Source organism: Lycium ferocissimum, chromosome 4, assembly GCF_029784015.1.
Source record: "Lycium ferocissimum isolate CSIRO_LF1 chromosome 4, AGI_CSIRO_Lferr_CH_V1, whole genome shotgun sequence".
Lineage (NCBI taxonomy): Eukaryota > Viridiplantae > Streptophyta > Magnoliopsida > Solanales > Solanaceae > Lycium > Lycium ferocissimum.
In genome coordinates, this window is record NC_081345.1 from 18,175,466 (window position 1) to 18,190,444 (window position 14,979).

Genomic DNA, 14,979 nt, shown 5'->3' on the forward strand with positions numbered 1-14,979 from the left:
TTGTAGCCAGAATAGCCATCTAGAAAATAATAAAACTCTTGCCCGGCTAACCTGTCTAGCATTTGATCTATGAAGGGAATAGATAGCATCCTTCGGTCGCCTCGTCACCTTGCGATAATCCATGCATTCTCCATCCGTTGATTGTTCTAGTAGGAACGAGCTCGTTTTTGTCATTTGTCACAACTGTCATCCCTCCTTTCTTCGCGACGCATTGCACCAGGCTCACCCACTTACTGTCCGAAATGGGAAAAATAATGCCTGAATCTAACCACTTAATTACCTCTTTCTTGACAAACTCCTTCATCACAAGGTTTAGTCTCCGTTGATGCCGTGCGCTAAAGCTTACATCATCCTCCACGAGTATCTTGTATGCACAACGCGGGGCTAATTCCCCGAATATCAGATATCTGCCACCCCAATGCTCTTTTGTGGGACTTCAATACTCTGAGGCAAATACTAACCTCTTCGGTGGTCAACTCTGCAACCAATATCACTGGCAAGGTATCCCCCTCACCTAAGAATGCATATTTAAGATGGGCGGGCAGGGGCTTCAATTCCAACTTCGGAGGCTCTTCAATTGATAACTTCGGAGTTACTCCCATTGTCCCTGTCTAATGCTCAAACTCGCCCGCCGAATATAAATACTTGCCATATCCGTATCTGCACCATCTCAAACGCCGCCGTGTCACCAAAAATATCATCCCCCACCAAGGCTCTCTCCAATGGATCATGAGAAGTGATGAGTGGCCTTCGTGTATCATCATTCGAACAATGACCGGAAAGCTCCTCATAGGTTGCGAGTGCATCTTCGAGCTTGGTATACATTGAAGACCTCTACTTTATCATGTACTCGCAGTAAGTCGCCCAAACTAGCCTACATCAATAAGTGCTCTCCTCAGGCAAGAACGGACGCCCCAAAATAAATGGGACTTCCGGGTCTGGCTCGAAATCCAATATCACGAAGTCAGCAGGAATTATCAACGACCCTATTGTACGAATACATCTTCAATAATGCCTTCGGGTCTTGCTAATGATCTGTCTGCCAGCTGAAGAACTATAGTAGTTGGTCTGGGCACTCCCAAACCTAGCTTCCGGAAGATAGACGAAGGCATCAGATTTATACTTGCACCTAGGTCACAAAGTGCTCGAGCAACAACCTGTGTCCCAATAGAAATCTCAATAGTGAAACTTTCGGGATCCTTCAATTTTATGGGCAACTTGTTCTGAATACGAGAAGTGCACTCCTCAGTAAGTGCAACCGTGGCATACTCTATGAAACGGCTTCTTTTTGCAACAATATCTTTGATGTACTTAGCATACTTTGGAATACCCTGCAAAGATATCGACCAAGGGGACGTTCACATGTACCTGCTTAAGCAAATCAAGAAACTTCTTGTAAGTAGCCTCTTCTTTTTGTCTTGCCAGACGTTGAAGGAATGGAGGCGGTGGCTTTGAAACCACGGCTCCTCGTGGGCGCTTAAGCATCTGGTGCCTCGACCGCTTTTTTTCACTTCTTTCTGTGGCAATCTTCTCTTTTTCAGCCTCTACTCGGCCAGTTTTCTTTGAAGCCACTTCCTCTAGTTCTCTCCCATTTCGCAGAGTTACAGCATTGCAAGGCTTGGGATTCACATCTGTGTCACTTGGAAGTCCTCCAGGTGGTCTAGTATTTTGTGCACCAGCTATCTGTCCCATCTGCCTCTCTAAATTCCGCACAGCCAAATCGCGATTCTGATTATCTGCTATCAACTTCTGCTGGTCTAGCATCATCATCTGCATGTCACTCATCATCTTTTTCATCATCTCTTCTATACTGTTTGTGGGAGCTTGAGGAGCAGGTGTTGGCTGATAGTTCTGCTTCTGATTACCTGAGTTGTTACTCCACCTGAAATTCGGGTGGTTCCTCCAATTTGGGTTGTAGGAATTTCCGTATTGATTGTTGTTTCCTTGCCCTTACTGCCCGCATTATCCACAAAGTATATGGATGCGGGATTTGCGGGCATTTTCATCATTTGTTGTGACCCTCTCCGCGTACATCACAAAAGGCTATGGCTTGCTTTACCGCATGCACTGCGGCACTTGCGACGCAAGCCTAACTTCCCGAGTTCGGTGGCGCATGGCATCAATCTGTGCTGATAATGTTGTAAAATTATCTACTTCAAAGATGCCCGGTGCTTTCCTAACTGAACTGCTAGCTGCATCATCCTGCCAGTCTGGAGTGCTCTGAGTAAACCTGTTCAATAGTGTGAATAGTTCTTCATAGCTTAGATCAAGAGCCTGCCCTCCTGCAACAGTGTCTAGTGATGACTTATGTTGGGCATCCAGACTCTCAATAAATGTGTGTGCCAGAACTTCATTCGTCTGATGGTGGTGAGGACAATCTCTGAGAAGACCCTTAAACCTCTCCCAAGCTTGATACAAATTTTCTCCATTTTTCTGCCTGAATGACATGATCTCCCCTCGGAGGCGAGCGGTCTTTGCTGGTGGAAAGAACCTTGTCAAGAATTTCGTCGCCAAGTCATCCCACATAGTGATAGAATTGGCGGTCTCTGCTAATAACCAGTTACTTGCATTCCCCAATAGAGAGAAGGGGGAACAAATCGCCGCACATATTCTTTAGTGACCCTTCTAGTAGCAAAACTATCGACAATCTGCAGAAAAGTATGGATGTGACGCTGGGATCCTCGTGTGGCATTCCCGTGAATTGCCCACTAGAGTGAAGTAGTTGAATCATAGGATGCTTCAGCTCAAAGTGCCCTTCGATGGTGGGCTTGATAATGCTTGAAGTGACATCCGCCACACGAGGCACTGCAATCTCTCTCACTTTCGCCGGTTGATTATTAGCCATGACCACAGGTAATTCTGCGATAGCCTGCGAAATAAATTTAAATCTCTCCTGCGCCGATTGAAAGTACGTTCAGGCTCAGGATCGAGTTCCTCAAGATTTTTTTGACTCGCAGTCCTTCGCATTCGAGTAAAGTACCCGCAATCAAGTAACGGTTAAGATCAAGACGTTAATACTTGGATAAAATGAAGCAATAAAATTTATTATGGCAAAAATAATTGATTTCTAAGTCCTCGGCAACGGCGCCAAAAACTTGTTGCGTCCAAATACACACGCAAGTGTACGTGGTCGTACAAGTAATAGAGTGATTATATAAAATCGGATGTCAAACCCACAGAGACTTATGACCAATATTTCACGAAAATAAACTATTGCTTACTATCTATGCAAATGAAGAATAAAAATGTTGGTTCTTTTATAACTAAATGCTATAATGTAATTGACTAATAATGTATCCAGAAATTGTGCTTAGAACGTAATTGAGAACTCGCTTTATCAAAATTTTAGAAGTATTCCGGGGTCGTGGTTTGTTCACCAATCCTATTGAGTCACCAAGTATCACACCTTAGCAACTTTGTTCACAATAGCTAATTAACTTGATTATTAATCTCGTAGTATTCTTCCAAACCACTACTAGCCGATTCAAGATAATTCTCCTCCTATATTCCTATGGTATTGACCTATCAAGAATGCAATAAGAGCACGGTATATAATTGATTGCGGTAACTAAGTATATTCCTATCCTAGTCACAAATCCTAGCCCAACTTTAGGGATATTCAGATCACAATCTCATTACTTCTTCTCCAAATTAACAACGTCTTTCCCAAGCACGTATATCAATGAGTAAATAGAACTCAACTGTTGCGCAGACAATCAAGAAATTAAACACGTAAGTAAGCTATTGCATACGAACACGCTACTAAGATGGAAATACTTGTCAAACGTCAATATTCATGGCTACGCCACAAAATTTTAATTTAAGTGTTTAGTCACATGATTCGATAATGGAAACAAGAATTCATGATTAACATAGGGTTTTGATGTAAAGAAAAATAATAGAAGAGGAATAAAACCTAGAAAGAGTTTCACAAGTCTTAAAATTCGTCCAAGCCGCCTTTCTAATGTTAAAAACGGCTATTTATATGCTAGGATAAATATGAGATAAGTTGGCCCAATCCCGATCTAAATAGGACAACTGACGCCGCTTGTGCGCGGCTATGCATCGTACGGCGCGACCTCCTTTATGTTCTTCTTGCGCGGCGCATGACCAACGTACGGTCCGTCCGAGATTCGGGAATGGTGTTTTTTGCGCGGCGCCGGCCGTGCGGCGCGCGGCCGCGTACGAGACCCTTCGATTGGGTCGATTTTGCCTTGCGTCGGAACTTCTTCGCAACGTTCAATCGACATACACAGCCTCGTAATCACTCAAAATCGCCGAATACCCATCGTTGGTCCATTCATACAAACATACCAACATAAGCTCATATACAACAATTCGCATTCAAAACTGCGATGAAAGTGCTAAGAAGTAAAGTGTAAATGACACTAAATCTAGATATTTGTGCCAAATATCACTAACACTCAGTCCCATACAACACATAGTAGGTCTAACTATCACTCTATAGAACATGCCTTTAAGTTTTGGTGGCACCTTTTTATCACACAAGACTCCATAGGCGAGCTTCCATTTCATCCACCCTGCCCCATTACAATGTGTGACATCATCATCAATCACCCCATTTTCTTAGATAATGGAACCAAGATACCTAAAACTTCCTCGCTTTTGGATGGCCTGTGTCTCAAGCCTCACTTCCATGGCCGCCTCACAGTCTACATCACTGAACTTGCACTCTAAGTATTTCGTCTTGGTTTTGCTCAACCTAAATACTTTGGACTCCAGAGTCTGTCTCCAGACCTCCAGCTTAGCATTAACTCCGTTGCAGGTCTCTTCAATCAAACAATATCGTCCGCAAATAACATACACCAAGGCACCTCACCATGGATTTTTTGCGTCAGTTCATCCATCACCAAGGCAAAATAAAAAAGTGCTAAGAGCTGATCCCTGATGCAACCCCATCTCAATTGGAAAGTGCTCCGAGTCTCTCCCCCCCCTCCAGTCCTTACCTGGGCCTTGGCTCTATCGTACATGTCCTTGATCGCCCTAGTATACGCCACCAGTACACCTCTAGCCTCCAAACATCTCCATAGAACCTCCCTTGAGACTTTATCATATGCTTTTTCTAGGTTGATGAACACCATGTGAAAGTCCTTCTTACTCTCCCTGTATTGCTCCACCAGCCTTCTAACAAGATGAATGGCTTCTGTAGTTGAATGTCCCGACATGCATCCGAACTGGTTCTCGGCAATAGACATGTCCTTCCTCACCCTCAACTCCACCACCCTTTCCCAAACTTTCATAGTGTGACTAAGCAGCTTAATACCTCCATCGTTGTTGCAACTCTGGATGTCACCTTTGTTCTTGTACAGCGGAATCATTGTCCACCCAAAGAGAGATGAAACAGATTGTGTAAGGATATGAGATGGTGAAATTAACTCAATTCTTCCATATACTCATTTCAAAATTCATGGGTAAAAAGCAAATAAGTTTATTAATAAAGGGCCTGTTCAATTTAAAAGATATGTATATCCGATAATAGGTTATTCAGTTGAATTCAACAAGCTTATATGGCTGTTCTCTGATTCCAGCCACTGGACATCACTTTCTCGTAGAATAAAAAAAGAACTGAAGATAGAAGAGACACATACATTCATTTATACGTAGAGCAGAGATGAATTCTCTCCAAGAAAATTATCAAGTATCTCAGCTACTTCTTCATTTGAAGCTCAGGTGAGTGCGTTATTATAGAAGTATCGAAGTAAAGTCAGCCTGCATAAAGTGGAACTGATAGAGCTGATAGTAGACTTCAACTAGTTTGGGATTGAAACATTGTTTGATTTAGTGAATGTCTTGATTAAACTTGCGGCGAAGTACTTTTCCTCACTTTGAGAATAATATTGGCGGCGTAGTATTCTAGAATTGCCTTGTGAAATAAGAATGTCAATGTACATGCATTCTGTGTTCAATTGCGAGTTGTAAAGATCCTCATACCAGCGCTAGAGTCTTATGTTGAAAGCTTAAGCTGAGAAAGACATCTGATAGGTGCTTGGTTTTTGAAATGCGGTACTTCACCTGCAGAATGCACTATATTACACTGTATATACAAGGTTAAATTATTTTTTATGTATATATAGTAGATGTTAAACCCCCTTAGCTTCTTCGTGTATTCACTTCTTCATATTTTTGAACCCCCTAGGTGAAAATCCTGGTTCCACCACTGCTTGTGTCCTCTCCCACCCCCTTAGCACCCTACACTCATTAGAGTCTTTCGTGATTCAATGACTTCTAGATTTCTCAGGAAGTTGTGACAACATGATGTATCATGAGAGTCAGTTTTGCTTGAAAACACTATCCGGTGAAGGAAAGATAAGAAAAGTGTGCCGAAATGTTCTTCCTTTTAATAATTTCTCTCCTGATGTTGCCACCACTAATTTGGACAAAATTCACTGGAGAGAAGCTGGAATTAACAGAAACTCAATTGATGGGTTCTTGGTCCCAGTTCAGGCTTCATCCTCTCGTGTCCTCTGGTATTTTTTCTAAGCTTCATAACTTGAATTTTGTTTTGTCAAAATTATAAGTCGACCGCATTTGTTAAAGCTAGCTGACAATAGGCAAAGGGGCGCTGGCTATATTAAAGCCGCTGATATTCTGCACTTGCATATTTACATGTTGAAAAATTTAACTAGTCATCTTTCACTTGGTTCAACAGTTTCATACTATTGCTAAAAGTTTTTCCACCCTTTCCGGTTGCATTTCACCTTTAGCTCATTCTGTTTCAATATTTACATGTTGAAAAATTTAACTCGTCATCTTTCATTAGTCATCTTTCACTTGGTTCAACAGTTTCATACTACTGCTAAAAGTTTTTGAGTCCGGAGCCTAAAGGGTATAAAAATACACGGTATTTACCAAAAGGGGGTGCCCAAAAATTTATATACCAAAAGGGGTATATCGTGTAGCCGATCCACGATATACCCCAAAATTTTTTTTCTACGACACAAGTCAACGAAAATTAAAAAAAAAATTTAATTGTATAACGTGGACTGATCCACGTTATACAATATAAATTGTAAAACGTGGATCGTCCACGTTTTACAAATATATTTTGTAAAACGTGGACTGATCCACGTTTTACCTCTAAATTTTTTTTTTTTTTTTTTTTTTGCGAGCACTAAAAAAGAAAATTTAGTAAACTTTTTTTTTTTTGGTAACACTTAGTGTGTTTTTTCATACTTTGACCAATGATTAATCGTGTGTGAAGACTCCGAAACGTCAATATTTTATATAGAACCTGATATTTTTTTCTGCGTACAATAATGTAGCTCAATACATCAAGGATACGTAGACGTTCGGATTGTCATTTTAGGGGTTGAAAAGGTGCCTCGAAGTAGTTTTGTTTGAAAACTTAGTGTTTTTTCATACTTTGACCAATGATTAGTCGTGTGTGAAGACTAAACGTCAATATTTTATATAGAACCCGATATTTTTTCTCAAGGCACAATAATGAGAAAATCAATACATCAAGGATACGTAGACGTTCCTGATAGTCATTTTAGGGGTTGAAAAGGTGCCCGAAATAAGTTTTGTTTAAGGTTTAAGTGTTTTATTTTTAAGGTTTTGATTTAAGCGTTATTTTTTTAATCACGATAAAACATTATTTTGAATATAAATATAATTCTAAAAAAATATAGGGAGAAAAACTAATCAGAAAGCCAAACTTTACTTGCCATAACTTTGCGCTTGACGTCCGTTTTACGCGTTTTTTTTTTTGAACTTGCGTATTTTTTCGAGATCTATGCGACAACCGCCGCAAGGCGGTTGGCTGAGCCGATTTTTAAAAAACGCCTTTTATCCCATTCAATTTCGATTTCAAATTGGCGTGAAATTTTCAGTTTTATTTACTTATAAGATGATGATACACAATAGATTTCAACGTAAAAATCCCAAGGTAATGTACCCGTGAATGTCAATTTCACTTCGCGGTTTCAATTTTTGAAAATAAAGTCGATTAATTTTCTCAACATATAAAGTTGACTAAAATAACCTTACATATCCAAACACTAAGCTTTTTCAAACAAAACTTACTTCTACACCTTTTCAACCCCTAAAATGACGATCCGAACGTCCTACGTATCCTTGATGTATTGAGCCTACATTATTGTACGCAAAAAAAATATCGTGTTCTATATAAAATATTGACGTTTCGTAGTCTTCACACACGATTAATCATCGGTCAAAGTATGAAAAAACACACTAAGTGTTACAAAAAAAAAAAGTTTACTAAATTTTTTTTTTAGTGCTCGCAAAAAAAAAAAAAAAAAAATTTAGAGGTAAAACGTGGGATCACCACGTTTTACAAATATATTTTGTAAAACGTGGACCGATCCACGTTTTATAATTTATATTGTATAACGGGATCGCCCACGTTATACAATTAAATTTTTTTTTTTTTAATTTTTCGTTGACTTGTGTCACCGAAAATTTTTTTTTTGTAAGATATCGGGATCGTTCCCACGATATACCCCTTTTGGTATATAAATTTTTGGGCACCCCCTTTTGGTAAATACCGTGTATTTTTATACCCTTTAGGCTCCGGACTCAAAAGTTTTTCCACCCTTTCCGGTTGCATCTTCAGCCCAGAGCTTGGGCTGAAGATGAGGCTAAAAGAGCTAGAGAGCAAGCAAAAACCCTGGAGGCGGCTAGAGACCACTGGGAGGCAAGGCATCAAACTGGTATAGTTGACAATGACCTACAAGAAGAAACGAAAACTGATGTTACATGGCTCATGCTGGAAATCAGACAGTTGAAAAGACTGAATAGAGCTGAAAGTTTGATGGACAAGCTCAAGGAAATGGCTGATACTGTAAGAGCGAAATCAAAAGAGATGATTCATAACATAATGGAAAAGATACTCTTTGTAATCTTTGTGCTCAAGGAATGGGCACTGAAAGCAGGCTCGCGAATGGCAGAGCTAAGGGATAATGCTATCTCGAAAATTGTAGCTGTGAACCAGATGCAAATTACTGGCTCAGGTCTCAAGGATGGAAAGCGATTTGCAGGAGATAACATGGGAGTAATTGAGAAAATATCGCAGAAATTCAAGACTTGAGTGAACTCAATAGTGCATATTCTTGTATCGCTCTTGTACAAAAACAATATACCCAGTGTAATCCCACAAGTGTAGTCTGGAAAGGGTAGGATGTACGCAAACCTTACCTTTACCTTTGTGGGATAGAGAGGTTGTTTCCACTTGAGCCTCGGCTCAAAAAAAAAAATGTAACCAATGCAAGATTGTAAGAAAAGTAACTGTATCAGTCGCGTACATTAGGCCAAAATAATTTTCTTGCCCTCTGGTTGGAGCTATGTCACTTGTGGTGCTCGTAGTCGTGTCCTTGGATTTTCTGAGACAAACATGTTTGGAACAACAATGGTGCGTAGTTTCCTGAAATTTGACTATAATTCATCTTTTAGTCACAGAACCTAAACTAGGTAAGCTTATCTACAAGCAATGGCTTCATTTTTCTCTAATGGGATACACCTAAAATTAGTTGTTACGCACATATTTCAACAGGGTTGAACCGTCAAAGATTTGTTACTCTTTCTTCTCAGAGGCAGCTGAATCAGACAATACACATCGAAATCATTTTTTAGATCAAAAGCAGATATTTAACACTAGTACTGCTAAGAAAAGCACGCAATTTGCAAAAATGTCTAAAATATCACTAGTTCCAAAATCGTCATGAAACATCAATGGGGAACTTCTAATCACAAGTCTCCTTTCTTGAAAACAAAAGCACATTGCAAATATAAAAGCTAGTGAATTAGCTGGGTTCTTCAATCATCAATTGTGGAGGAAACAAGCTTCACTTCTTCTTTTCAGCACCTCCAGTAGCCCTGTACGAGTCAAGAAAAAGGAATGAAACATGAGATACCTGACAAGGCTTGCAGTAACCTTCTTCAGCAAGAAAATAATAGCAATGACCAACTTCTATAGGCTGAATCAGTAAAAGCAATAATAATCAAGACATTACCTCATCTTACGGAGAACACTAGACATCTCTTCTCTCTTCTTCTTTGCCCTCTTGTGAGTACCCAACTTCCTCTTGGCTACCTTCAAGGCACGCTTGTCCTTTCCAACTTTGAGAAGCTCAGTAATCCTCTTCTCATATGGAGCAAATCCAGCAACCTCTCTGATAAGGCTCCTCACAAAGTGGACTCTTTTGCTTGTTTTCTAATAAAGACCAATAAAATGGAAAGAAAAGATTATGCTTTGTTACAAAGATGCAAGTAATACTTGTTTAATTGGCAAGCAAAATCATAGTACATGTAGATCCAAATCAGAAATTGAAAACCTCACGTAAGAAACCAGCTACAAAATATTTAATCCTTGCCATGAAAATAACACTGGTAAAAGAATTAGTAAAAGACAAGCACCGTGCTAAAAACATTTCTGTGTAAGAAACAGTACATGAAGGGCGGCCTTAAACAACACAGCCTACAATAAACGGAATATATGAGACCATTCACTCCTCAACTCTCAAAAGGGATAAATCTTTGTCCTGCCAGTCGATCAACCCATTCTAGTACAAGATGTACATGCATCTGTTATAATGTCACACAGTGTACCCTTCCTAAAACTTCAACTCCCAAATCCAATAAATTGTACCAAAATCATGTGCATCAGGCTTTTCTGAAGTCTCAAAAGTAAACAAGTATAGGTAATAGAGAACCCTACGCTATAAGGGCCAAGAGTTGTGTTAAAAACAGCCAATATACCATACAGAAAACCTATAAAAGACATTTTGTCAAAACTATCGACTGTTTCACAGTTTTCATGACTAATTCAGAAAACCCAATTTCCTATTTAGTAAATACAAAGATTCTAATACAAGCCCAAGTTGTCAAACAGATATGATTAGCAATCAAGAAAGAATTAAACTGACCCCTTTTCGGTCGGAAGGGCGTGGAGCTAACTCCTTCTTGGTGACAACATGGCCTTTGTTTAGCCCAACAGATAGCCCTGTATTCGGCTGCTTTGGCGCCATCACCTATTTAAACATGCAAACCTCCAATCAAAACGTTGCTTTACCAACACTTTGTAAGTAAATGATGTATGTTCTTCTGCCTCAAAAAACACAATTTTCTAGAGCTAAAAAATAGTTAGAAAATGCTAAAAAAATAAATAATTCAAATACACTTTGGAACACAAGTTTTCATAGTCAAAAAAAATATATTTAAAAATGGTATAAAGATTAGTGAAAAAAATAGTTAGGACCATTCAAAGAGTAACAGTTTCATATAAAATGGAAGAGAAGAACAACCTTTCTTCCCTTTTCTGTTTTGTATATACTGAGGATTTACAAAACTTAAAACAAAAATAATTAAAAAAAACAGACGAAGAAAATATCTATGCAATGCCAATCTAACAAATAAAAGAAATAGGAATTAGGGGCGGCGAGTAACTCTTACCTCCTTCAATACTAGGGTTATGCAAAGAGGAATTAGGGTTTAGGGACACGGCTGAAATTTATATATAGTGGAGATGACTGTCATAATGTCAACATTTTGAGGGTAAATTAGTAAATTGACTCTACAAATAAACACTGTTTGGGCCGTTTATTTCGTTAAGGCCCAGGTGCACTTCACTCGCACTAAGAAAGAAGCCCAATGAGTGATCTCTTGGAGGTCATTTGCATCTTTTGGTCCCATTTTGTTTTGGTTTTTAATTTTTGTGCCTCATAACAAATAATTTTTTTAGCAGGAAATAAGTTTATATTTTTGCATCATAATATCCCAGAAGTTATGTCCTGCATGACTTTTTCCCTTAAACAACTTATGCTCAATAGGGAATAAGTTCGATTGCCAAATGACAAAAATTAAAGACCAGCCCATTTGAGGGACAATTCGTGCAATTTTATCATCTCTGGTTGTGGATCAGTCGCAGTTTAGAAATCTGACTATGTGCCTGTTTGGATTGGCTTAGTTTAGGTATTTTTAAGTCTAACTAATTTTTATGCACTTTTGTAGTGTTTGGGTAAGCACTTGTTTTTGAGTCAAAATATCAAAAATAAGTCAAAAGTTAGAATTTCTAGAGCCTATTTGGATTGGCTTATTTTAGGTGTTTCTAAGCCGAAATAGATTTCAAGCATTTTTCTAGTGTTTGGATAAAATAAAAAAGTGCTTTTAAGCACTTGTCTTTAAGCCAAAACAATAAAATATAAGCAAAAACAGTGTAAAATACCTAACTTACGACTTTTACTTATAAAAAAAGAATAAGACATCCAAACGGGCTCTATGCAAAAATATATATATATCAAAGGCCAATTTTGGAGTCCAACAAAGATCTCAACTCTCATTACCCCAAAATTCTCACAAGTTAGCTTTATTCACACTATCTCATTTATTGGGGTTTTCAGTTTTTTTTTTTTTTTTTTTTTTTTTTTGAAAGGGACCACTTACTTTAAATGAGTATTTCTAATCTAAGATTCAACAACACAGTTAAGTTATTTTGTAAAATGAAAATGTTACTCATATGAAATCTTAAAATCTCATGTTTAGCCTAGGGTGCTAGGCAACAGTATCCATCGTATGTGGAGTTAGGTGACTTCACATTGCCATCCTGATATAGGGCATAGTGATTTTTTCTAAGCGGTGTCAATATTTATAAAAGAGAGGAAATAAATAATACTAGTGATCACTTTAGTAGATACTGAATATGCCTATTATATATGGTTTGGTCGCTTCTTAAGCTAAAAAAGATTTAGAGTTTGGATCTACTTAACCACAATTTTTATTAATAGACTCTCTCAAATATTTGCCAAAAATATGTTAAAGTTGAGGTTCGCACCTCCGACCTTGAAAAGCAACATATGGCGTTTAACTATTGTGCCAAGCGACAAGCGTTGTTCACTTTGTTCCTATTTATCATTTTCATAGTAATAATAATATATAGTCAGTAAAAACTTATGACGAAGAGGTGTCACGTGACACAACTTCGTCCCACGTGTGTCCGCCCCTACCCTGATAGTGAAACTTTTCTATCAGTGAAAATTTGAACATGTTCCTAGACTTTGGGAACATATCGGGAGCATAAAAAAGATTTAAACTATGAAGAATATAAAATTAAAATGTAAATACCTAGATATCCTTTTAAACTTGACACGATTGTAAGTTAGACACTCCAATTTAACTAGTGATCGCATAAATACTTTTTCCTGAAAATGTATGCTCGTTGAACACAAAGTTTTTAATGTAGCAAACTGCGCGTGTTAACATTAATATCGAGCGTGTGAGATTCTTTTAAAAATAGTTGACATGTTAAAAGATCGATTTTTAACTTCTTTTTTTTTTTTTTTTTTTTTTTTTTTTATATCCTTAGTTTTTATTTACATAGGAAAATGACCCAAATTTTTTTTTCCCATCTCCATCCATCTATAGCTGCCGAAAGAAATGCACGGACCAAAACTAGTCGAAATATTAGCAGTCGCCGCAAAAAACTCCTTCATTTGTGCCCTCTCCTTCGCTGATTATTAGGTCATCACTTCCAACATTTTTCTAGAGTCCGCAACTTAAATGACCCAAAAAGTGAGTTTGTGGACCAAAATAATGGCAAAAAAAAAGTGTCGAAAGTATCTTTTGCACACTAATTTAGTGCGCAATAGGACTTAACTGTGACCAGGGGCGGACCTATGTGTATTTTGGAGGTGCTCCAGCACCCATTAAACCCGACGTAGATTAAGTATAGTTATATAAGAAATATATGAAATTTGGTTATAAATATTAAAAAGCACCCCCGGAAATCAATAACATAGTTGCGTTTTAGTTTCAGTCGGAAGCACCGCGACCCTTAAATCCGGGTCATATCGACCGTGACTAAACTGTAACTTTCACAGTTAAGTCCTATTGCACGGTAATTTAGTGCGCAATAGGTATTATTTTCATTTTTACAACACTTGTGTAATTTCAAAGTTTTGAAATTTCACCTTTTTTGCATACTTTGATCAAAGATTAGTCATGTTTCAAAACGCCGGAATATCAATATTTTATATAGAACCTAATATGTTTTTCTGCGAACAATAATGTAGGCTTAATACATCAAGTATACCTAAACGTTTGGATCGTCATTTTAGGGGTTGTAAAGTGTCTCGAAGTAAGTTTTGTTTATTTGAAAACTTGTTATCTTTAGGTTTAAGTGTTTTATTTTATAAGGTTTTGATTTAAGCGTTTTATTATTTAGTCAAGGCATTACTTTATTTCGAATATGTCGAGATTTTTTTCATAATTAATTTATGTCGTCGCACGAGTTATTAATAAACGATAATAAAGACTAAGATAACTAATTATCATTAAAAAAATAATACCAGTAAAAATATAATATTAACATAAAATATACAATTTATTTATATACACACAATCTCCATCCCCCTTCTTTCTTGGGTCCCACATGTGGGAGCCTTTAGAGTAACCCTAAGCCTAAGGCGATCCCCACTACCCTCACCATCATCTCCATCCCGCTTCTTCCTTTTAATAATAGGATGCTTTATGTCATGATCATCCTTCCTTCCCTTTCTTGCACCCTTGAGCATAACATGCTTCTTGTGGGGCCGGTATGGGATTTGTTTGGTCTGAACCTCATCAACATCAGGAACTGGGTCAATCTCAACAGGAGAGGAGTCCACAAGCGCAGAAGAATGAACTTAAAATAACATATAAACAATTTAGTTTAGATTTGTTCTAAACTAAACCTGAAATAGCATATAAACAATTAAAAACCTAATTATAATTTAGATTTAATTAATACATTATCTTTTTGTAAACAATCAAGCCAGTGCGTCGACGGGCTCTTGAAATGGACGATGAGAGGGCTCCTGAGCTGGCTCCTCAGCGGTCTCCCGAGCGAGCTGCTGAGTGGGCCTTGGAGCCGGAGATATAGATGGTGCCAGAGCCAGATCCTAAGAAATGAAAAATTATATAATAATTAGTATAAGTATTTTAATTTGTTAAAATAATTATTTCAAA

The 14,979-nt window shown here is 38.0% G+C and overlaps 2 protein-coding genes and 1 pseudogene across 3 annotated transcripts; 1 reads left to right on the plus strand and 2 right to left on the minus strand.

Annotated features, from left to right (window-relative positions):
- Positions 1 to 986: 986 nt before the first annotated feature.
- LOC132053794 (uncharacterized) lies at positions 987 to 2,526 on the minus strand. Its single transcript, XM_059445899.1, has 3 exons — positions 2,060 to 2,526; positions 1,369 to 1,882; positions 987 to 1,331 (listed from the first exon to the last, which is right to left on the minus strand). The coding sequence occupies exons 1-3, from the start codon at positions 2,524 to 2,526 to the stop codon at positions 987 to 989; spliced, it is 1,326 nt and encodes a 441-aa protein (XP_059301882.1).
- Positions 2,362 to 2,458, plus strand: LOC132055008 (small nucleolar RNA R71; annotated as a pseudogene).
- Positions 2,527 to 9,659: 7,133 nt separating the features above from the next.
- LOC132051674 (large ribosomal subunit protein eL36z-like) lies at positions 9,660 to 11,500 on the minus strand. 2 transcript variants are annotated; one of them, XM_059442842.1, is made up of 4 exons: positions 11,431 to 11,500; positions 10,905 to 11,009; positions 9,993 to 10,192; positions 9,660 to 9,855 (listed from the first exon to the last, which is right to left on the minus strand). In XM_059442842.1, exons 2-4 carry the CDS (start codon positions 11,004 to 11,006, stop codon positions 9,825 to 9,827), a joined length of 333 nt encoding a protein of 110 aa, XP_059298825.1. In that variant the 5' UTR covers positions 11,007 to 11,009; positions 11,431 to 11,500; the 3' UTR covers positions 9,660 to 9,824. The 2 variants fall into 2 exon arrangements, with proteins under 2 accessions (XP_059298825.1, XP_059298826.1); XM_059442843.1 differs by having other exon boundaries at positions 10,905 to 11,012; positions 11,431 to 11,453.
- Between the last annotated feature and the right edge of the window lie 3,479 nt (positions 11,501 to 14,979).